The sequence below is a fragment of the Rhinolophus sinicus genome, chromosome 16, assembly GCF_057876585.1.
Source record: "Rhinolophus sinicus isolate RSI-liver-muscle chromosome 16, RSI-T2T, whole genome shotgun sequence".
Lineage (NCBI taxonomy): Eukaryota > Metazoa > Chordata > Mammalia > Chiroptera > Rhinolophidae > Rhinolophus > Rhinolophus sinicus.
In genome coordinates this window covers 90,207,184-90,231,233 of record NC_142516.1, presented here as the reverse complement: position 1 = coordinate 90,231,233, position 24,050 = coordinate 90,207,184, and the positions used below count along the sequence as shown (strand labels likewise).

At 42.0% G+C, this 24,050-nt stretch overlaps 1 protein-coding gene across 2 annotated transcripts in view; it reads left to right on the top strand.

Moving 5' to 3' along the window:
- The window catches only part of FRY (FRY microtubule binding protein), a 433,975-nt gene that overhangs the window by 108,377 nt on the left and 301,548 nt on the right, over positions 1 to 24,050 (top strand). Inside the window, exon 2 of one of the 2 annotated variants that reach the window (XM_074330087.2) lies at positions 3,841 to 4,013. Coding sequence is in view for 1 of the 2 variants with exons in the window: in XM_019749603.3 (XP_019605162.2) it covers positions 3,809 to 4,013 (205 nt within the window). In the remaining variant the exon portion in view is untranslated. Of the gene's footprint in view, positions 1 to 3,756; positions 4,014 to 24,050 lie in introns of those variants that run through there. The other variant, XM_019749603.3, reaches the window with a different exon arrangement.

The window sequence follows — 24,050 nt, the reverse complement described above, 5'->3', positions numbered from 1 at the left end:
CATCTTGCTGGTGATAGCCATCATTCTGACGTGCTATACAATTAGTTTTTCCTTGTGGCAAACTGTTTAATAACTGAATAAAGAGTTCAAAACTAAGAAACATTTGCAGGTTTTTTGGTATAGCAATCAGATTGAGATTGGGAAGCTAATTTGGTGAATCCTAACAACCTAAAGTCTTTCTGGTGGACCATTCTTTAGAAGGTGATAATGAGAAAGATGGTTATCGTTGTAAAATTGTACGGTTCTAAACTTGCAGCTTTCTTACAAAAAGCAAATAATTCTGTCATGCTACTTAAAAACTATCAAAATTCACATGGCTGCAAAGTGAGGAAATGTGTTTCTGTGGGATATTTGAACATTCTAAGAGAAAGAAGATAATGTCTTATCACCAGAAAGAATAAAATGTTCATGAGACGGTAACATCATTTTATATAAAATACACAATGTCTTGAAGGGTAAGAAATTAGAATAATTCAAAAGAGATTAATATTGGATGTTTAGAAAAATGGAGACCTTTAAAACATAATGATGTTTAAAAAGTACAGGAATAGAGTCAATGGAATTGTAACAGCTATATATGATGTAGCTTGGGGGAGGGGTATTATCACTTTGTGAAGGATGTAAATGTCTAACTATTACATTGTTTTGTACACCTGAAACTAATTTAAAAAGTATAGAAATAGCAAGTGTCCAGTTATATATTTAAAGTTACTTAATTATGCTATAAGTTTTGAGAATCTTCTTAGCCCAGAGCCCAATATCATCATTCATATGACTGCCTGAAAAAAAAAAAAAAATGAAATTACACTTTGGGCTGTTTCTAAAGAGAGAGGGGTAGACTGAACATAAAATCTATGCATATTCTCAGTTAGACCAAACCAAGCTAAGTTTTCTGTGGTTGATTATCACTCATGTTGACTGCCAGTTTAAATATTTTGAAAGGAAAGTTTACTTTTTTCATGTTCACAGATTTAATACTGCTTTTAAATAAATATTGTTCTTTGTTTTCATTGCCTTAAAGTTTTTATAATAGCAAATTCAAGTTGTTTCCACCTTTCTCTTTAAAGAAATGTATTTGTTGAGCTAGATTCCTATGTGTTTTTATTCCCTATGAGGGGAGAATGAGTTGGGCAGGAGACAGATTAATCTGAGCATGTCAGGAGCCTTCCAACCTCTTTCACATCATTTAATTTTTAGAGGATCAGGGCATCCGGAGAGCCTCTATCCCAGGATTGTGCTTTTTTTTTCCTAATTATAATTTAAGTCTCAGGAAACTGTAATATTTAAATTAAGTGCATTTTAATATGAAAAGCCTCAACATGGATGCTTTATTATTAGAGCAGAAATCTGAATTCTCCTTTTTTTTCTTTTGCCACTTTCATCCCATGAACCTAATGAGCCACTGACAGCTCAGTGACATGGAGCGGGCGGAGTCAGGTGAGCTGGACCATTCCTCAGCCCTATAGCTGACACAGGGAATCTGCTGAAAAGCAAGAATTGTTTTAGGAAAACAGGGATAGACTTTCCAATTTCTTTTAGATTTTACGTACACTGAGTAATGCATCGTAGTGTTGTGGTATAAAGCAGGGACTTGACCACGAGCTGTGGGTCCTGGAAGCCCTAACTCTCAGTGCTTCTCCCCCATGAGACGCCGGACTCAGGGCCTCAGTGTGCTCACCTCCAAACAGGGTGATTAGAGGAGTCAGTGCGGTGATGCGCGCCCAAGGCTCAGCGCACAACCGGGCAGGTATGAAGCATGCAGTAAATGATGGCTGTTACTCTAACGCATTCCAGGTACTTAAACACGCAACTCTGTGTTTCCAGCCAGCTTCGTCAAACAATGAGGAAATTACCTGTGCACACTATGCGGCTGGGCCTGCTGCACACGGTGTGTAATGATCACACCTCTCCTCGGAGACTCCCATTTCACATCACACACAGTTATTTACACCCAGGGTGACACCGTGGATTAGGAAAGAAACAGTCACTGAGGAGCTTGACATTCTCTTGTTGTTGCTGCTGTATTTCTCCCAGTTAGCAGCCAATATTTTGTGACTCTACCCTGCTGTGTATTTGAAACTTTAACACTGTTCTTGAGGTTTGGGTTATGGAAATGTTCTTTTTTTCTATTATTAAGTCATTATCTCGAACTTTAAAAAATACTTTTTATTTCTTTACTAGAAAAAAATGTATTTTCATTAAGCTAAGGGAGATTTCAAGCAGTCTTGTAGGCTTTTTAAAAATAGTTTTATAGTGAGCCACTCACTGTTTTGAAAATCAGGATACATTTCAATTTGGCAAAATAGTTCTAAGTCCTGTGAGGAAAATGGTGTAGGTGTTTCTCAGAATTAGTAAAATAACCCAATAATCCAATTACGTAAATACAGTTGCTGGGTTATAATTGCAACCCTAATCTGGACATACTAGTTAAAAAATGCTTTTCTCTTCAGAAAGTTTGAAGACTTGTTGCTGAAGAGTAAGAATAGAGAATGAAAGTGCTCAGTGTACAAGTGCACCCTTAATTAGGTAAAGAGACCCAACTCCTACATTTTAACAAATAATAAAACCTACTTGGCCTCCAGGAAGCACAGCAAATAGTGATTTCTGAACCGACCACTAATTCCTTTATAATGTTCTGTATGTACTGATCCCAGGCGCTGGGAAGAGAAAAGGCAGATGGTATCTTCTTGATCTTCTGACTCACGCTGCAGCCAGACAGAACAGGAGAGGTGTGAGAGGGAGTGTGGGGGAGGGGAGCTGCCTCTGTAGACCCAGAGGGCACAGCCCTGCGGCGTGCCTAGCTGGAGACAATAAATTAGGGCGTTAGGATTTCTGTACAGTGGATTAAAGAAAAGATGAAGAACAATTTCCACAGAAATAGAGCAAGGGGAAAGGGAACAAAGGACACCAAATGGCAAACTCTAGAAGAGAGAGAAAATGTGTGACAGGTCAAGGCAGGGATCGAGTAAATGCTGCTTTTCTCAGACCACCAAAGCAATTGACCCTTGTAGTTGAAAGCCAGGCAGAAGCCTCACAAAGAGAACAACACCCACTTTGCTGAGTGGAGGCCGTCGTCATTGCCACGGTCAGGGCTTGTTTGCTAGACCTCTGACCACGCGGCCAGACAGCTGACCTTTTGGAGCAGCCATCTGCCAGGTAGAGCACAGGATGGAAGGGGGGGTCGGCAGTGCTCGGTTCCCGGCACTGCAGCTGGTCACACACCCACTGCGGTTCCTTCCTGATCATCACCCACCATCTCTCATCATCTCCCAGCCAACTTCCAGTTGGCTGCCTGCCAAATAAGGAATTTAATAGAGACGGATGTGTGTTCTGTGTCTGTAGTTTGGAGCAAAAAGTTATGAGGGCATGTGAAAATGTTTCTCGAACAATTTTAAAGTCTGTAAGAGTTTGGAACTTAGGAAAAACGAGCCCTACAGTTTGCATAGGTATTCATTCTTAGCTAGTGAGTTGTGTTTGCTTTATGGCATTATGCCAATAGAACAGAAATTTCATGTAGCAACCCTTACCCCCCTTTTAATACCGTCTGCGAGAGCACGGACGCGTGTGCCACATCTGCTCAAATTCCCCTAATGATTTTTTGCATGTCTCCTCCCCTGTGCTATTAAGTGTTGAAAGGAGGAGCCTCTTAGTAATTCTACACCTGCTCAAGTCCACGCCTATCCACTTTGAGCTTCCCAAATAAGTGTGGGCCGAGCAGGCAACATCTGAGCCTGGGTGGAGGTGGCCTGGCCGCCACTGGCTTTGGCTTCGCAGATTTTTGTTAAGAGTCTGTAATGCATCTTCTACAATGGCAGTTGATGACAGCAATTTATATTCCAGAACGAAGAACAAGCTACATTCAACTCAAAATGATTATAAGTCATCAAGACGCAGCAGCCTGCCTCCTGAACTCCTCCTAGGACATGACATTAGAGGAAGACTTCAAAGAAACCATAAAAACTTGGAACCCGTTCACCTGAGGCGCCCGAAAAAGAGACCATCCATATTTCCAGGTAGGAATTGTTTAAACTGCTGGTTCGAAACAAAACCAAACAAGGACTGTATTTCATTTGTTATAATCGGCTGTGTTACATTTAAAATTAACTTAGGACACTTTTCAGAGCTTACTTAAAGTAACCAAAGAAACATGTTTTAATGCAAAAAAAAAGTGTTTCTTTGATCAGAAAGCACCCCCTTTTTATTTCTTTTATTCTCTATTTGTGGTCACAGCTTTAAGGGTCAGTCATTAGGCAGCTGTTTTATTACCAGTCAGGAACAGCGTGGCTGGCAGGCCTGAAGAAGTCCATGTGTCTTTCGTTCTCTGGCATATTTTCTTTATTTTGCAAGATGATTGGATTGTTGAGCGAAGCTGACGTTTGTGTGCCCCAGAAATTAACACCATTAAGTACTCAAATGCATGCTTCAAATTCCTGTCTTGCCTCAGAGCCTGAAATGATTTGTAGAAAAGTGCTGGGTTAAACAATGTGGATGGTGAAATGTATGCGAGCTTGGAGGACTCTTGGCTTTTACTCCTGATGAAGGGACTCTGATGCCTGCTTTAGATGGCTGTGCCTGGGTCTTATAGACATGGGGACTGGGGCTGGTGCCTGTGACAGTGAACCCTACCTGAGGGGTCACTCACCGCAGAGTGGACAGCGTTTCATCAGCTTGATTTCAGTATTATTTGCGTGGGAATTTCCGGTAGAAAGTGCAAGTGGCCTTTTTATTGTGATTAACTGATTTATTAGTCTTTATGGAGGACAGATTAGACCCAACTGCTGAGAGCTAACTCAATGGTAGAAGAAAAGGAAAGAATAATCCAATCATGTTTTACTTCATAAAAATGATGTTGATTCCTCTGACAGCTGAGTCTTTATATTGCTTTAGGAAATAGCTAGGAGGTAGTTTAGAAAATGGGAATGAAGGCCACAAGCTGAAAATGACATTTCTTAAGGAAGCTGTTTTCGTGAATTTCTTCTTAGTTCAGTGATGGTCAGAGGTGTCAAACTCCTGTGCAGGAAAAAGCAAAGCACAGACCAGAGGGGGCCAGGTGGGCAGGTGTGAGAGTGCCGGGGCAGCAGGAAGGGCTGATGTGATCGGAAAAACGCTGTCGGGAGGAGACTTAGTGTCTAAAGTACCTAAAACACACAGTTGCTTTCTTCCTGTCCTCTTCAGTCTGCATGACAAGCATTTTTTGTTGAACTGGTTCCCTAGCACTTCTTCACAAACCTTTTCCCAGACCTGTTCTTCACCTGCTTTATTCTTTCTTCTCTTCCTTTATTATTTGGGTGATATGTCTGGATCTATGCGTGCTATGATTCTCCCAGCTTTTCTCCAGCGAGGATATGGCCCTACCCCCTCCTTCCTGAGGGCTTCTCTCCTTTCCAATCAGCCAGGTCCCAGGACTCCTCACCTCCACCAGCCAGGATGCCCATTTTGCCCTCTCTGTCTGCCAGGCAATCTAGCTCTGGGCTGTCAGCTACAGTCACAGAATTGTGAGAAGACCTCTTAGCTTGGACCTCACACAAGTTATCCTTCCTAGATCTTGAATTGTCATAATGAATGTGACACAGTGGAGTGTGAGAGAGCACTGAACTTATGGGAACAGAATTCTGGACTAGATTGTGTCCCTAAATGGCTGTGTGTTTACAAAGCTACCTCACTGACCCCTGTGACCTTCAAGCACATTACTGGTTCCTGCCTATTTCTGCCCCACCCTACCCCACTCCCCTTCCTTGGGGACAGCAACAGGAGATGGCTTTTACCTTCCTCCACCCAACTCTCTGCAGGGTCTCCAACTGACACGTTAGAGTCACCTGCCCAAAATTTGAACACCCCTGCCTGCTTGATTTCTAAATTCTCTTTCAACTAAACCTCAACTCCATTGTCACACAGGTTGCATGTACTTGTTTTTACAATGAAAATGCCACTGGCTGCAAATCTTACCTCAGTTCCTACACATCAACTGAAAACAGAAATACACAGACTGGGAGAACCATTCCCATTATATTCTGCTTCATAGTTGCACATAAAAAAGAGAGAGCATGTGGGATCTGAGGGAGAGAGAAATGAAGGCACAGCTCAAAATTAACAACTGGCAAAACGAGGGCTCAGACCGGGTCTTTGGACCCCAGCACTGAAGCTACTTCCCTCTGCTAAGCTGGTCTCCATTGTCATCTGTATCCCTTGTCAGATGAGATCCAGGACATGTGAACATGTTGTCCCAACATGCATTCACTCAGACCCTTACACCCCCCCAGACAACTTTGTCCTATATCTCAGGTCTCACATTTCCATTCCCAAACTGAACAACTGATTGCTTGATCAAGTCATTCGTGAAATATTCCTTTCGTTCTGCACAGTGTTAGGGATAGACCTTGGCGAATCCAGCTACATATCACCCCTGTTCTTATCCCTCATTTCCCTCTGACGGCCGTCTCACACTGTGGACAGTTACACGTCCAAAAAGCAAATCTGTTTGTTTCACTCTCTTGCTTAAAATTCTTCAGTGGTTAGCACTGCTCCTAGGATAAAGTTCAGGCTCCTTCATGTGAATTGCAAGAGGCCGCCTAATCTGGCCGCTGCGTCCGCCCCAGCCCCTCTGTTAGCACGCCCTCCCCTCTGCCCTCACAGCCTCAGCCCATCTCACCTGCTCCACTGGGGCAGGTGCTCTATACCCTACCTGCTTCACCTCACTAATTCCTGCCTTGGGTGTCAGGTGTCAGCTCACCTGCCCTTTTTCTGGAGGTTTTCCTGAACTCCACGTCAGGGCTGCTTCAGTCTGTGTCCTCATAGCACCGGCGCTTTTTCCTATCACAGCACTTGTCACACTGCACTGTAATTGTCTGTTTACTTGCCTGTATCTCCCAGTAGCCAGTGAGCCAGGGCCCACATCTGTCTTGTTAAGCATTGTATCCCTAGTACTGTCACAATGCCTGGCACGTAGTACGTGCTCAATCAATATTTATTCAATTGACTCACATTGCCCTGAACTGAATTAACTCTTGGCATGCCTTGTATGCTCTGCCTTCTTCCCGATTGTGTTGATGCTATGCTCCGTCACCCCCCACCCCCCCCCACCCACACACACATACCTGCATTCCTACTATGCCCTTTCTTCCATTCTCCACCTGGGCTTTGCGCCCCAGTTCAAGTCTCCTACTGTGTAGCGGCACCTGTCTTCTTCCTCTGCTCCTGGGTTCTCCTCTGCCCACCACCCGCGTGGCCTCAGCACCACATAAAGCTCTGAGGAAGGCTCCTCCTGGGACTGTGTCTGTTACCTGAGGTTGCGCCTGGGGTCCGTGGTCACTCTGTTACTTTGTGGTAACTACTGTTTTTGTTTGAAAATAGGGACTATATCTTACATGTCCTTCAATGGCCCGATTGTCTAGGATGGGGATTGCACATAGTAGGTGTTCAGTCAACATCAGGCGGTTCATTCACTAATTGGCTGTGAAGCTGTGCCCACCCTGTAGGGCAGGAGTTGGCAGATAGGAACGACTTGGCAGACAGGGAAAGGTCTTTATACTGATGTTTGTTATAAGAATTCCTGGGAAATGCAGGTAACCCTTGTCTCAGTGTGTAACTCATTCATTGAAAAATGTAGCAGCATCTTCCATATGCCAGGAACTACTCTAGAGCTCAGGAAGAGAGCAGAGGGTAAGACAGTGTCTGGTCTGGGCTGATGGGAGAGAATTTTACGAGCAGGATGCTTGCACATTGTGGAACTCAGCAAGTGCTTCTTGACTAGAGGCATGAAGGAACCCATCCTCGCAGCAACGAGTCATCAGAAAAAACCAACACATTTAAAAATCATATTTATACAAGAACATCAAACACTGACAATTTATCTTGCATTAAAAACCTCAACCATGGAATGCTCCTTTGAGTTCTCCAGCCTTAGGTCTCACGAGGCCAGGTATTAATAGTGATGAAAGAATTCCAGCAGCTACAGAAAAAAAGGGGAGAGAGAGAGACGTGGTCCTGACACATGCCACCTCCACAAGCACGTGGGATTGAAATGAGCACTACCTGCACGGGGAACAAAGTGGGGCTCAGGTGCCAGATGTGGTGGCTCGTTACTCAGCACCCTTAAGCCAGCCAGTTGGTGAGCTGAATGAGCCAGTCCTTGAAACTAGCCTGACTTCGTCGTCTGTTGTGAAAAGCACAGGGCCATCTGCTTGGAGAAACAGGCAGCCCCATGGGCTTCCTGGTTGCTTAGTCAGGGGACGGACGTGATGGGGACTGCTCAGGCCAGGAGATGTGGGAGCCCGGGCCAGGACTCGCGTGGCAGATCCGGCGCCATGTGGGCTCACCTCCACTCTCTGTAACACAGTTCTGTTCTAAAGGCATTTTTTTTCCAAATCCACAATTTAAAAAAATGATATAAAATCATTATTTTTACAGTCAGACAGATGGCAAGCATCCTCCTCCAGGGCGGCCAGAAGGAGACTATCAGGATGGGTGGTTGGGTTCCGGCTTCATCCTGAGAGCCTGCCGCAGGCACAGGAAACACTGGGCTTACGGACACCTCCTCCAGGGCTGTGTTCTCTCAGAATTCCGGCATTCCTGAATCCCGCTGACTAGTGCATTTGGTGACATTGGCGGGTCTCCTGGGACATGGGGAACTTGGTCAGGGCCTCCCTGGAGCTGCACTGTGAGAAGACTGCTTCCTGGGCTGGTATTCAGTTGTGGCAGGCTGTGCCTGGGCTCAGTGGGTCCACTTTGTGACGACAGGAACCGTTTTCATACACCTGGGATGCCCCAGGGCACCCACCACAGGCTTTCTATATGCTAGGTACTTAAGAGGTGGTGACATAGTCAGGCGAGGTGAAGACATGCAAGAATAAAGGTGTCACGACCACTCTGTGGGCCACTCCCCGGCCAGGGTTTGAACCTCTTCTCTCATGAAAGCATTTCAGCCAATGAGTGTCACAGAGTAAGTAGTCGTCTCACAACTGGGTGCAAATTCTGGGCCCCGTCTTCCCAAAAATGTAACCTGGGACAAGTCATTTGGCCCCTCAGACCAGTTCTGCGGGTTGTGCCAAATGCAAACGAGATAACGCATGACGACAAAATGATGAACAACTGGAATTAACTGCGTTCTCTTCGTCTTTGGTGGCATTAAAGGTTTTGTTTTCATAATTAGTACTTTTTCTTTTAATGGGTGGGTCATGGGTATAATTGTAACACCTTGCAAATGTTCATGGTTGGAAAGTTATTTGAAGTTGCTAATTGGACCCTTTGCTAATGCAAATTCTATTTAATGAGATGCCATGGAAAGACCCATTCATTTTAATTTTCTCGTAGAAGAGACTGACATGGAGACTTCTTCATAATATAAGTATCCATGTGTTGTCTCAACATGAGTCGTTGGACTGGAGTATAGTCATGAAAAGCCTCTGAAAATTGTTCACTATTAGGACCATCAATGTCTGTGTTTTATAAACTTAGTGGGAGCCTTGCTGTGTTTGATATTTTTGCCTAATTTTCTCTGCTGTCAGTCTTGTTTTTGGAAATTCAGCCCTTAAACTTTTCTTTGAACTAAAACTTAGAATAGAAAGGTAACTGGTCTGCACATATGATTTTTAAAAATAGCTTATATATGAGAGTGTAAATGAATTCCCCACTTGAAATTAATCTTTTAAAATACTTAGTGTTTAGACATTGAAAACTTTTGAAAGTCAACATTTAACATTTTAATTTAAATTATTTAATTTAAATTATTAATTTAGTCATGGCATTTCTTACTCAAAAATATGATGCAACAAAAACCTAGTTATCCTGTTTACTTAAATAGCCATATTTATTAATTGGACAAGTTTATTCAGGGGGATGAAGTTTTGTTCACGTTTTGCTTTGTTTTCTAAAAAGAAATGAAAACAAACTGAATGACACTATTAGTGGAAATCCAGTTACTTCTAATGAAAACAAAAATACTAATACTCTAATATATGCAGATTTACAAGCAAAGGGAAGTATGTTTTTACCTTTGTACAGGGACCATGAGCCCAGCATAAGAAGGAAGCATTAGATTTACATCTCAACTTCAGGCTTTTCTCCTTGTCATTAAAAACAAGAAAAAAGAAAAAAAATACAGGGCTCTGAATCAGGACGTACTATATCAGTGTATGGGGAGGTGGCTTAATCACTTCTGACCTCTAAGCAATTCATTTCCTTTGTTGATCTATACTAAATGTATAATTTTACTGGCTTGAGATCCCAAACCGTTCTTCTTCCCATTCTTAAAAAACGCTCTAAGTATGTATTTGCATGTACACTATGAAAATATTATGTATTTTTGCATCCACATAATTTTGTATTTACTAAGTATACTTCGGTGATGTTTTTTAAGCATTTTAGGTGCCTGCATAAATAACATACTTTTAACAAATATTTCAGAGGAGATGGCCATTTGGTGTCTCAGTTGTGTAAGAAATGACCATATCCCAATATTCTTTTGTTTCAGATATTTTAGGACTGTCTAAAGAATATGTGCCTTAAAAATTTAACTAGAATACCTCCAGCTTCTCTTTAAAATCTAGAAAAACACAAATTTGGGAAAGAGGTTACAAAACGGTGAATGAGTAGCCACTTTTCGGTGACATACACGTAAAAACTCTCATCACAGGTAGTCAGAGTAGTTTCTAGTCACCATTTTAAGCCGTCCCGTCCTAAGTGGGGCGTGCGTTTATGTTATCATGCTGGACAACAGTGGCAGACGTACCGCAGAGCACGCTGGGAGATGAGAGCAGAAATGGAGGATGTACCTAGTGGTGCGTACTTCTGTCATGAGGTCAGACGTGCGGCTGGTGCTCCTCAGCTATCAAATCACACACCTCTCTCCCACTCGGAAACTTCAGGAAGACTGAAGTCATCTTCCTGGATAATCAATACTGGATGGCTTTTTAGAGTCATTATGGGAAAGAAAGATATAATTGAAAGAACATTTGTAAGTATCAAAATATGTGCCCAAGGATAAATGGAAGATATACTTGAGAAAGGCTACAAATCTATTCAACAAAAACATAAACTATCTTGCTGAGTGTTTTTTAGGTGAAAATACTGTGCAAGGGCTGGTTAAGATACTGATACACAGTAATTTGTCCTCATATCTAACTTTTTACTAAGAGAGCAGGGGACATGAATTTGGGCATTCAAGCTTCTATGGCAACCAGTATATAAGCCTCCCTGTTGCACTAGCTAATGGCAGTACTGACTGACGCCATGTCATCTGGCACAGAAGCCCTACTTGGCAGTGGATTTGCCTACAGTGAAGTCGCAGGGGACCTCCATTGTGTCCCCCACTTCTCAGGGTTTCTTTGCTGGAGGCTGGTTACTTTTTGTAGTTTGTGCCTCTTTTCTGCACCCTGTAGCAAATAGCTAAGTGGGAAAGGGTCGTAAGTCGAATGTCCCTCCTCAAAGGCCCAACTCAGGAAGGGTTTGTTTTTTTTTTTTAATTAAAGTTTATTGGGGTGACAACTGTTAGTAAAGTTACATAGATTTCAGGTGTACAATTCTGTATTACATCATCTATAAATCACATTGTGTGTTCACCACCCAGAGTCAGTTCTCTTTCCATCACATGTATTTGATCCCCTTTACCCTCATCGACCACCACTCCCCACTTAGCCTCTGGTAACCACTAAACTATTGTCTGTGTCTATGATTTTTTGTTTCTCATTTGTTTGCCTTGTCTTTTGTTATTTTTGGTTCATATACCACATATCAGTGAAGTCATATGATTCTCTGCTTTTTCTGTCTGACTTATTTCACTTAGCATTATAATCTCAAGATCTGAAGGGTTTCTAGTCTTTTGAGATTTTCGAACTCCTGTGTAACTAACGGAATATTAATTTATCAATTTAGGGCATTTGTTCTCAGTCAATGTGTAAATACTGAATTATTGGAGGAGCTTTCTCAGAATCCATAGGTACTGGCACTAGAGATTTGATTTAGTAAGTGTAGGCTGGGGCCAGGCTTCTAACTGCGTGGTGAACGTTTTCCCCAGATACATATGACATTTGTACCATTTCTTGGTCGAGAACTATTGATGTAAAGGAACCAGAAAAGACCCTCAAAGATTGGAGTTCTTCTTAAGCTCTTCCATGTTGCACATGCAGGAAGCAGGAGGCAGCTATTTATGGCCAGTCCCATCCCTGCCTCTTGTCACCCAGTCCCCTCCCACTCACACACCAGCCACCGCCAGTCTCAAAGGTCAGCGTGTTCTCGGGCAGGAGGACAACCTGTGTTTTGTCTCCTGATGGTGCCGGGTTTGAGTTCCATTTTGTACAGGCTTCCTCCTGGTTCCCACTCGTACTCTTACGAGTTAGACAGATGGGCAGAGGCTGAGCCCACCAGTCTGCAGGTCTTTGTTCTGAACCCCCCACCCCAGAACCACAGGGTAAAATACTACCACTCTCTCTGCCGCCTCTTGACCAGTGTTTTACATGGTAAGAATGTGCTATGGGCTGAATGTTTGTGCCCCGCCCCCCCTCTTCATGTTAAAGCCTACCCCCAACTGGATGGTGTTAGGAGGTGGGGCTTTGGGGAGGCAGTTAACCCATGAGGGTGGGCCCCTCATGATGGGATCAGGGCCCTTCTGAAGAGACACTAGAGACTTGCTCTGCCCTGGGCCCTGTGAGGACGTCAGGAAAGATGGCCATCTACAAACCGGGAGGGTAGCTCTCAGCGGGCAAGGACGTGGCGGCCCTTTGGTCTGAGACTTCCCGGCCTCCAGAGCTGTGAGAAAGAAATGTCTGTGCGGTAGCTTGTTACAAGTATGGCAGTCTAAACGGGCTGAGCCCCGGTGCTTGTTAGAGGCAGCCAATTGGGTGAAGGAGAGACATTTTGGGTCCTTAAAGACAGAGCCCTCCAACAATACAAGCAATATGGGAAAATATAGATTTCCAATGAATAAAAGTTAGTGAATATCACAGATGATACTTAGTGCTGCACAGAAGCTGCAGTATGCAGAACTAGGGTGAGCCGTAACTACTTATTTTCTCTGGTCATTGACTCACATCCACCCAAAATAAAGAGCAGTTGAGCAATTTCTCAAACGAAATATTGCCAAAACGTACTTTTAACAACGATGCCATAAACCACTACGTAACTATTTAAATAGAGGCTATGCAGTTTGGGAAGATTGAAAACCTCCCAAAGCGAGGGCTTTGCAGGTTGTCTTAATTTCTGCTGAATTAGAAAGGGCTTTGCTGTGTCAGATGGCCCCATGCCGTTCGATCCTTAACAAAAAGTAGGTGACTGAGATCTGCATGCTTAGCTGATCTGTGTATTCTAGGGGCAACAAACCAGCGCTGATTCTATAGCCAACACGCTCACAAGCACAAACTGGATGGGCAGGAAGAGAGCAGCCGTCCACACTGACAGCCTTTGCAGATGGCCTCCAATCTGCCTCCATGGGGGGGGGGGGGCGCAGTGTAGTCCCATTGTACTTCATGCTGAGGAAGGACTGAATGGCACGGGGCATCTCAAACTCAAAGTCTGCAGAGGAAACCCATCCGAAATTTGTCCAATGTGCTCAGCAGAGGGAGCCTAAGAAAATAATTTAAAGAAAATACAACCATAAGACAATAATGAGACACCTACCTCCACAGTCCCCTCCCACGGCGAGGAATATGTATGTGGTTTTTATCTTTGAAATGTTACTGGTATGGACAGGGCAAGATGACTTGCAGATACAGAACTGAGTTGGGTGCTTGTCTGTGGGAAGTGGGGAAGCTCCGTAAATGTCACCTGGTGGTTAGGACACAGTGGAGCATGAGTGTGATCGGTGTTTACTTGATACATAATGATTTCCTCTTTGAAAGAGTCTTTTAAAGTTTCCAAACATTGAAAATAATGATGAGTTAATAGGAGATCGAATAGGAAGTAGAGGGTTTCTGTTTCGTCCTCCTCCCTAAGGACAACAAGGGATTATATATCTGTACCCAGCCACTGCCTCTCTGGGGTGTATAGGAAAGTGGAGCAGTGAGCAGTGCGGGAGGGGGAAAGAGAGGGAAGGGGGAGAGAGAGCGAGGGAGTGGGGGGGAGTGAGGGGGAGATAGGGGGAGGTGAGGGAGAGAGAAAGGGAGAGAGAGAGAGAGAGAGAAAGGGAGGGAGGGAGGGAGAGACAGACAGAGGGAGACATGGAGGGAGAGAGAGAGAGAGCGGGAGGGAGGGAGAGAGACAAAGACAGAGAGGGGGAGAGAGGGAGGGCCAGGGAGAGAGGGAGGAGAGAGAGAGAGAAGCCCCAGAGTCATGGACTTCTTATCACACTCCTCCTTGGAAAGGCTCCCTAGCTCAGTCTGCACTTTATTGCTCTAAAACAATGTTAGGATCTAGTTCAATTGTATTTGGGCAGCAGAGAGACATTAAACATGAAATTCTGATGTTCAGATAGCAGTCCAGCGCTGCATGTTGCTCTCATTATGTTTGAATATATGGTACATGGAAAATGGACTTGAAAATCCACCACTCTTTCAGGATGACAGTAGAGTTGTAGTGTATATTTATGGTTTTGCTTCTTCAAAGTGTAGATGTTTGCGATTAATAAACACTATAAAATAGGTTAATATGCATAAAATTTGTGCCCAAAATAGAGATTGCTCAGCCGACGACTGGCCTGCCACCCCTTCCCTGGCCCAAATCTCCCGAGCTGTGAGGTAGTGATCTCACCGCACACACTGCTGTGTGCTGCCCACTGCTGAGTGGATAGCGGTGACATCTGTCGAAATGTGGCAGAAGAAACTGTCGCATCATTTAAGACTTAAAATAAGTTGCCATGAATTTTCTCCAAAGTGGAATATGATTAGGTGAGAAGTATACCTCACTTGCAAAATATTTTAATTTCATTATTGGGAAAGTAGGGAGAGCTTATACCCATTTTTAAGTCATGTCAATTCATCAAGCTTGTGTTTTGCCAGTTCTAGATATCAGTGAGTGTTCCAGGTTTCGGTCATGACTATTGCCGTTTTAATTCAATGATAAGGCATCTTAGGGAACCTATGGCATTTCTTCAAAAGTTGAATTCTTGATTCCCTCCTAATGATGAATCTTACAGAGAGATGCCTTTGAGTCCTGGGGATTTGCTATTTTTTCAGAGCTCAAACTGCAAAACGTGCTTAGAGGTCGTGTTGTTGAAGAGCCCAGACAAGAAATTAAGCTACTGGCGGGCAGCACAGTGCAGAAGAGAGACTCACTGAATGATGGTTCTACCAGGAATCTTAGAGAGCATCTCATTCAAGGCACCCATTTTGCAGAGGAGGAAAGACAGACCTTCACAGACAGCTGACATCCAGGGCCTCTTGCTTCCCTGTCGAACCCCCATGAGACCATCACAGAGACCATCACAGAGACCGAGTTGAAGGGCCTCTGGGTTGTTTTTTGTGAACATAGAAAGTGAGGAGAAAAATGACACCCACAGCTTTCCCTGTGGGTCCCAGAGGCACGTGACCCACCAGCCAGTCTGTGTTTATTCCACCTCCGCATAGTGTCCCAGTTGGTGCCACACTCCGCCGGGGACGTGGCTCCAGGGCCTCAGCTGGTTTCAGTGTTCATCTGTCCCTAAGAGATAAAAAGTCTGAAACAATCAGGTGAGAGAAAGGGAATTTCAGTTTAAGGAAACTGTAGTTCAAGGAAACATGACTCTCCTCAGAGATGTGATCCAGGGAGAAACCTTGGCCCTGTACAAACATTTTCTAGGCTGGAGCTGGGTGGGGGGTGGAGGGTTAGGGAGGTAGGTGGAGGTGGGGGCAGGAGACAGCTCTGGAGATATGTTCCTTTTGAAAGGTAAAGGTTTATTAAGTTTTCATTGCCCTCACAGACTGAGATTTGTTACTATTCCCACATCACAGTGAGGAAACTGAGGCATATGGAAAATAATCTGTTAAAAATTGAGAGCAAATGTAAGACAGGATAAGATTTCACAACTTCTCATTGATTGAAGTGCCCTTCACCAGATAGTCTCTGAAGTTTATTCTGTTCTCATGTTCAAAAAGTTGTAACTCAAAGCAGCTTTATACCATATATTTCAGTAATTGAACAGGAAGGTATATCTTTTTTCCATGCAGGTTGTAGCCAAATCCCTAATAAAAAATCAGTAAATACTTGTAAGTCCCCTGATTAAAGGGTCCGTGAGGACAGACTTGGCCTCCATATGCTCGTGGAGCACCTGTGTGCCTGCCTCTGTCATTGAAAAGAATATTTTGCTCATTTGGGGCAAATGCAGTACTTTGTAAGTAATTGTCAGCGCTCAATTTAATCCCTGATGTTTTGTGTGGCCCCCAGTTTACAAAGTTGTCTAATGGAACATTCTACACCTCTAAAGGTATATGCAGTAAATAATCTTTGCTTTGGGAAAAGGATTCTAGAACAGCTAAAAATAAAGCGAATTTTTAGAAAATGCTAATTTCTTCTAAGCACAAGAATTTGAAAATACAGAAGGGTTTGTTTTGTTTTGTTTTAAAGTAGTAGAAGGCAAAGAAGATCGTAGAACCTCACAGAACCCAAATGTCAGCTGGGAGCAGTTTATTCTTAAGATTTAAATAAAAATTGATCAAGCTTCCGTGCCAATACCGATCGCAAGTCCTAGGCCTAACCCCAAGCCTTCAGTAACTTTTCAGGGACGTGTCCTTGTGCTTATGTTTCTGCTTCTACTAATGTTGTGTTTGTTTGTTCTTATTTTGCCATTTATGGATTTTCTCATTATCTTCTTATGCTGTCTATACGCTGTGTTGTGAAGTTCAACCTCTTTCCTTGATTTCCACAAACAAAAACTTAACCATATCCACAGCAGAGTCTGCTGGATATCGGGAGAGCAAGGGGAATCTAAGATTTAGATATTTATTCAGTACAAATGACTTCAATTTAATATTAGACACCCCCATTCTTTAAAAGCCTTTGCAGCCACCCTACCATTTGAGCTTTCTCGGTGCTCGCTCTTCCAGTATTTTTCAACCTCTGGCCATCTTAGTGGCTCCTTTCTCCTTTTCTTCTCCCCTCTGTCCTTTCAAATTTCTTTCTACTACAAGGTCCCCAAAGTGTTCTTTTCCCTCTATTGTATAGAGCAATTCTGATCTTTCCAGTTCCTACTCCCAAGCTCCTCTTCAGTCTGATCATGTCACATCCAAAACCAATGGAAGGGCTCATCCAAATCAAAGGGCCATGTGAGACGACTCCCTTTAAGCCCATGGTCATGATAAGGGTATTTATTAAAATCGGGAAATCTTATTAAAATGAAATTCAGATGATGGTTTATCAAGCTCGGGCTTGGTCTAGAAATATATACCTTTAATAGTCATGATTTGATTCTACTAGGGGATCTTCAGCTCATTCTTTGAGAAACTCTGTATCCAACAAGATTCATCCTCTGCAGGAGGCAGTTGGAGTCCAGTGGCAGGTTCTTTCTCCTTTCAGATGTCCAGGGTCCCTTATTCTAAAGAAAGCCCTGGAAAGAGCCCGCCATGATTGGGGTTAAACAACTCCCCATCATCCTATTGCTCAGCCATCTCATGGTGTAAGCAGACAGCATTTTTGTCAGAAGCTCGGTCAGTTAAAGCTCTGGTAGACTCATTACTGCAGATAAGACTCAGATTCCCTGTCTTAAGAGGATTTCTCTTGTCAGAAACAGGTTTGTATTCACTTGACCAGGATCAGTGACCCGTATAACTAAGTCACATAGAGGACAAGGCTTACTCTGGAACAACACAGAGAACTTTGCTCACCAGTGATATTTAACAGAGGACAGTTTTAAGGACCAGGAAGTAAGACCATCTCAGGTTAGCAGACTTCCACATTATTTTATGTTTTTAATACCCAGAGTAGTTTGTGATAAGTTCACATTATCTGGACAGCATTATTCAATGAGGGTAGCTTTGCTTTCAATTCCATTTATAGTATAGCTGTTTCTTTTAAAGGATAGTTTAATTATAAAAATCAGAGAGTAATCAGAGTGTCATTTTAAAGTGTATAAATTATCCATACTATGAATTAGTAAATTCTCTTATATAATTCATTTTAAATAATTTGTTTTACAAAAATGCAGCACATTTTTCAGGAAGATACCAACTCTGTTGTATAAAGAAATATATATCTGTGCGATTCCTCCTGTTAAGTTGACTGTCTTTGTCCTGCTTCTGTTCTCCTCCTACTGTAATTCTTAGCTCTTTGAATAGAAGAGCTAAGTTTCCTATTTTTTTCACCTTCCTGAACATTTCTCCAGTGATGTGCGCCGACGGTGGGTGCCCAGGAGAAGGCTGTGCCCCGCCCGGAGCTGGGTCAGACTCGGTCCTTCCATTAGCAGTGTGACTCTAGGTATGTAGTTTGGTCACCCTTACACCCTGGCGTCTGTCCTATAAAGTAGGATACAAATTGTAGCTGAACCCAAGAGACTATGGGTTTTAGGGCCCCTCTGGAGTCTAGAACTACATCCCCAAAGTATTCTCGTCCACTGCTAGGTTCTTCTACTAGACACCTGAGATCATCTCTAGCACCCCGCCTTTTCTTTCTGATGCTGCCTCTCTCAAGTTTCAGCCCCTTTACTTTCTTTTTTAATCTTTTTTTTTTTTAATTAGTTTCAGGTGTACAAGCAACATACTAGTTAGACATTTCAACCCTCACAAGCTATCATTTAGAACTGAAGGATAGATAAGGAGCTTCCCAGACAAGAAAAAGCTGGAGTTCAGCCCCTTTACTTTCAGAATTACACCTGCACCTTGAAAATGGCGTTGAGGACCCAGAGCCCTCCCAGTCTGGCCCCAGGCTCAATGGTCCCTGCCCCTGGCCTCTACATGTGCTCCAGTCACACCCACCCACTGCCGGCTCTCTGGCCCTGCTGTCCCGTCATTGGTGGGGTATTCGCACAGGCTTCCCCATCAGCCCACCTTGCTTTGCTCTGACTGTCATAGTCTACTTCAACTGAGCTCAAATGTTGCCTTATTTCTCAAACTCCCTTACATTCCCACCCCAGGTCATTTAGTTACATACCACTTTTTGTTCCATAGGTTTTTGCGCATCGTGCTATCATGGCATTCAATTCTCTACATACCTATTGTTATTACTACCCTCTCTGCCCAGACTCCAAGCCTCTTGGAGGCAGAAACTGTATCCCATTAATTAATTAATTAATTAATTAATTAATTAAGTGAATGAATGCTTTGCCTGTCCGTCTTAACTGCAAGGTCTGTCTAAGCTATCAGTAACATGCACCAAGCTAGATGATTTCCTTAAAAGCAGTCATCTTCCTTCGTATTCATTTTCCAGGGAAAGTGGTCTTTCCCTCTCTCCAAATCCCTTATCACCTGGTTCCTGTTATTTTATTCCCGCCTTACTATAGCCCTGTTCCACAGGGGCTTTTGCTCATAGTATTAACTACTTTAAATCCTTTGGAGACTTAAGTAAGTGATAAGTATAACACGGCATCCTCTGAGCATCATCTGCACTAGCTAGCATCTTTTGCAGTCAAAGGCAGCATCATTTTTCCCACTTCCCTTTCTCCACTTAGGTATCCTGGATAAAGCTCACGTTAGCTGTTCCATCAAATCGCATCATGTTTCTGAGTCAGTATTCTTTATTAATTCACCTTGCCTCTTCATACATGAATGGCTACAATTATTTGACAAGTTCTTTTTGACTAACATAGATTTACAAAACCAGAACATTCTAATGCACCCCACTCTCGCTGGTATTGTATCTGTCATGATAGCACGGAGTATAATGGTGTTTTTTGCAACAATATTGAAAAATTAAGTAGGAAGAATGAAAAGAGACTCCACCAAAAGAGATAACTATAAGTTTCTCAGAAAAGAAAAGTGTCTTTCCTAAAATTATTAAAAGAGTGAGTAGTATCCACGTCTGCAACTTTAGCATTACATAATCAAGTACAAAGTCCTATTCCTAAGAAAACGTGTGGAAATGATGGTTCTTTGATGTCTGGAATGGATTGTTTACCTGATGAAGCAGCATAAATATCTCAGGACTAACCAGCTTTACAACTGACAGCAAACTCCTTAAGGCGAGGACTTTATGTGTTTGGCACCATTATACTTAGTGTACGTCGGTGCTGTGTAAATATTTAATAACAGTTCTTCCCACACCTATTCCTGGCGGGTCTAGCCTTCCTGACTTGTCATGTCCGTAATCAAATATGTATTTCCACATTAATCATTTGAGGCGTGGTGCCACTTTTAGGTTGGTTACTCTGGGATGGTGCCATCTCCTCCAGGGTCGGGGTGTGCTCCGGCTGACTGGAATTGAGATAATTAGCTACGAATATGAAAGAGCACTCTATTTTTTCTCTTCCTCTTAAAACTCTGTTCATTTTTAGAGATAGATGTCTTACAGAGTGAGCTACATTTTCTCCTAAAGGTAAAGCAACTACTTTTTTCGAAGTTACACTAAGACTTGACTTCATCATCCAGGCTCCATCACTAATTACATGATGGGGTGACTCACTTTACCTCTGTGGGTGTCAGTTTGCTCCTTTGAAAAGACCCTCCTGGGCTCATCGCACGTATTGTCTCTGGCCCCAAAGTTCTAGTGTGCTGCCTATTTCCAGATGTCATAATTGTGCTTATTGACTCAGAAGAAATAAATTAACTCATTTTTAAGTCTGTCTTTGTAGTCACTGTGAAAACGGTGCTACTACTTAAATATCCAATTTGTTGTCTGATTATTTTTTTCTTTTTTGGAATTTACGCAATATTCATTGTATAGAAGAAGACAGTCATTGCGGCCACAAATTGGAATTCCAAAGCATGTACATGTAGAATAACCTAGCTACTTAGTTGTGTAAATTTAAAAGAACAGCATAATTTAAAGTGATCCAATAGAAAACAAAATCTTCTGGCTCTAGGAGACAAAAGTCTACTAGTTCTGTGACCTCTGTCCTTTGGTTTGTTCATCAGTGAAATGGGAACCTTATCTTTCAGTTTACCAGAGAACAAGAAATGAAATGCAGACATAAAAGTCCATTGCAGTCATAGGAGTTTCAATGGGAAAACTCTCATATGCAGATATTGTTCCAGTCTAGTGCTTCACATTTCGTGACGGAGGGCATACCCTCATCTTCGTCTGCTTGCACTTTCTCTCCCAAACACTGTCGTGAGTTTTGCCATAATTTCCTTGTCTCTGGCCACATTTGGAGCTACCTTCTTTGCTTCTACCAAATGATTGTTGTTGTTGTAGCAACAGTAATCAGGCCCAAGATTGTCTGCCAAAAGCGAAGTAATTAAGATCCCAGAAAAACGCTGTGCGAATCCTTTCAGTTATATCCACCTCATCTTCCTCTCCTGTGGCAATTCCCAGACTTCAGAAGTTATGTTTGTGCATGCGGAGGTTCCCAAGGGTGACTCAGGTAAACTGGAAAAGTTCTTTGGCCCAGGCCAACATCAGGGTCATTCCTACCTGTAGTCACTTTCACTTTCATGAAGTTAAATGACTATTCTGTGAAGTGAGCCCCAGACGGGGTTTTCAGCAGGAACACAGACAGCTCTGGTTGCACTAATCTTCAGTTAGGTAACCTCCAATCCCTGGCAGCAACCACGGTGCTTCCCACTGCAGTGATTTGCACCTATGCTAGTCTCATGTTTATTAATATCACATAGTAATGCGTCGGTACACCCAGGAGCATGTAAGCCATTGATACTGTTTTTAAGTGCAATACGTTTTATATATCCCTCTGAACACCTTTAAAAATGTAGACTTTTGAGGAGTCCCTAAATACTAATTTTGACTGTTTAATCATTGACTACCATCACCTTGCCTAATTTGATCTTGATTTCCATATTAGTAAATTTTATAATTTTTATTGTTAGGTTCATTTTCCCACATTGATTCCCCCACCCCCACCCCAACCAATGGTTGTGATTCATAGAAGAGCCACATACCAGATCATTCATTCATTCATTCATTCTGCAAACACTTTTGGTACCTACTACATGCCAGGCAGTGGACTGGAACTTGTCCATAAGTATTATCTTCTCCTACTATTATTACAGAGCTTTCTGTTTCTCCCTTCACTCTTAATATTTGCTTCATATTTTTGGGAAGCTCTGATGTTTGGTGCATATATAGTTACTGTATCTTCTTGGTAAATTGAACTTTTTATCATTATATGATGTCTTTCTTTGTTTCTTCTAACAGTTTTTGACTTAAAGTTTATTTTGCCTGATATTAGTAATGCCACTCTTGCTCTCTCTTGGTTACTATTTGGATGGAATATCTTTTTCCTTCCTTTCACTTTCAACCTATTTGTATCCTTAGATACTTAAATCTAAGGTCTCTTGTAGATAGCATATGATTAGATTCTGGTTTTGTTCTTTTTAATCCATTATGCCAATCTATGTCTTTTGAATGAGGGGTTTAATCCATTTACACTTAAAGCAATTACTGACAGGGAAGCACTTACTATTGTCATTTTTTGTTTTTTGTAAGTATTATAGCTCTTGTCCCTCATTATCTTCCTTGCTGCCTTACTTTCTGTTTAGTTGATTTTTTTTTTGAAGTGACATGTTTTGATTTCCTTCTCATTTCCTTTCGAGTGTATTTTATATATATTTTCTTTGTAGTTACCATGAGGATTACATAACATATCCTAAAGGTTTAACAATCTATTTTAAACTAATAACTTAAGTTCAACTGCACACAAAACTCTACTTGTTTTCATCTCTGCCCTACCCTCCAGTTTACATTATCGATACGACAAATTATATCTTTATATATGTGTACCAGTTAACATAGATTTATAAATATTTTTCATGCTTTTGTCTTTTACATCCTATAAGAGAATCAACAGTGGACTTACAAACCAAAATTACAATAATTCAAGTTCTTATATTTGTCCACATATTAACCTTTAGCAGAGGACTTACATATTCATATAGTTTCGAGTTACTGTTGAGCATCCTTTTGTTTCAATCTTAAGGACTCCCTTTAGCGTTTCTTGTAGGGCAGATCTATTGTTAACTCCCTCAGCTTTCGTTTATCTGGGAATGTCTTAATTTTTCATTTTTGAAGAGGAGGTTTCTAGATACAGTGTTCTTATTTGACAGTTTTTTCTTTTAGTATTTACATCATCCCATTGTCTTCTAGTCTGCAAAACATCTGGTGAAAAATCCACGGATGCCTCATTGAAGATCCCTTGTACGTGACAAGTCACTGTTCTCTTGCTGCTTTCAAGATTCCCTCTTTGTCTTTAACTTTCTGCAGTTTGATTATAATGTGTCTCAGTGTGGATCTCTCTTGATTTACCCTACTTAGAGTTTGTTAAGATTCTTATATGTGTATATCCATGCCTTTCTTCAAATTTGGGACGTTTTCACAATTTTTTCCCTCAAATAAATTCTCTGCCCCTTTTTACCTCTCTTTTCCTTTGGTACTCCCATAATGCATATATTGATCTATTTGATGGTATCTCATAAGTCCAATAGGCTCCCTTCACTTTTCTTCATTGTTTTTCTTTTTATTCCTAAGACTCAATCATTTCAAATGACCAACATTCAAGTTTTGTGATTTCTTTTCTGCCTATTTCAATTCATTATTGAATCCCCCTAGTGAATTTTTCAGTACAGTGTTTGTTTTATTCAGCTCCATAATTTCTGTTTGGTTCTTTTTTATAATTTTGATCTCTTCATTAGTAGGCTCACATTGTTCATGTATTATTTTCCTGAATTTGTTTAGTTTTCTGCCCATTTTCTCCTTTATCTCATTGAGCATACTTAAGAAAATTGTTTTAAAGTCTTTGTTAAGTAAGTTCAAGGCCTGCGTTTCTTTAGAGTTGGTTTCTGGAGATTTGTTTTGTTCCTATGAATGGGCCATATTTACCTTTTTCATTATATGCCTTGTGATCTTTTGTTAAAAATTGGGCATTTGAAAAAAACCACCTTCTCACCCAGTCATTGTGGACTGACTCTGCACAGAGGAAGATCTTCACTAATCAGCCTGGCATGAAGGCTTAAGTTCCTCTCAGACTTTTTCTGGGGATATATCTTCCCTGAAATTGTGCATACGTCTTTTTTGTTCTCTCCAGTTCTCCAGTATACATAGTTGCTTTT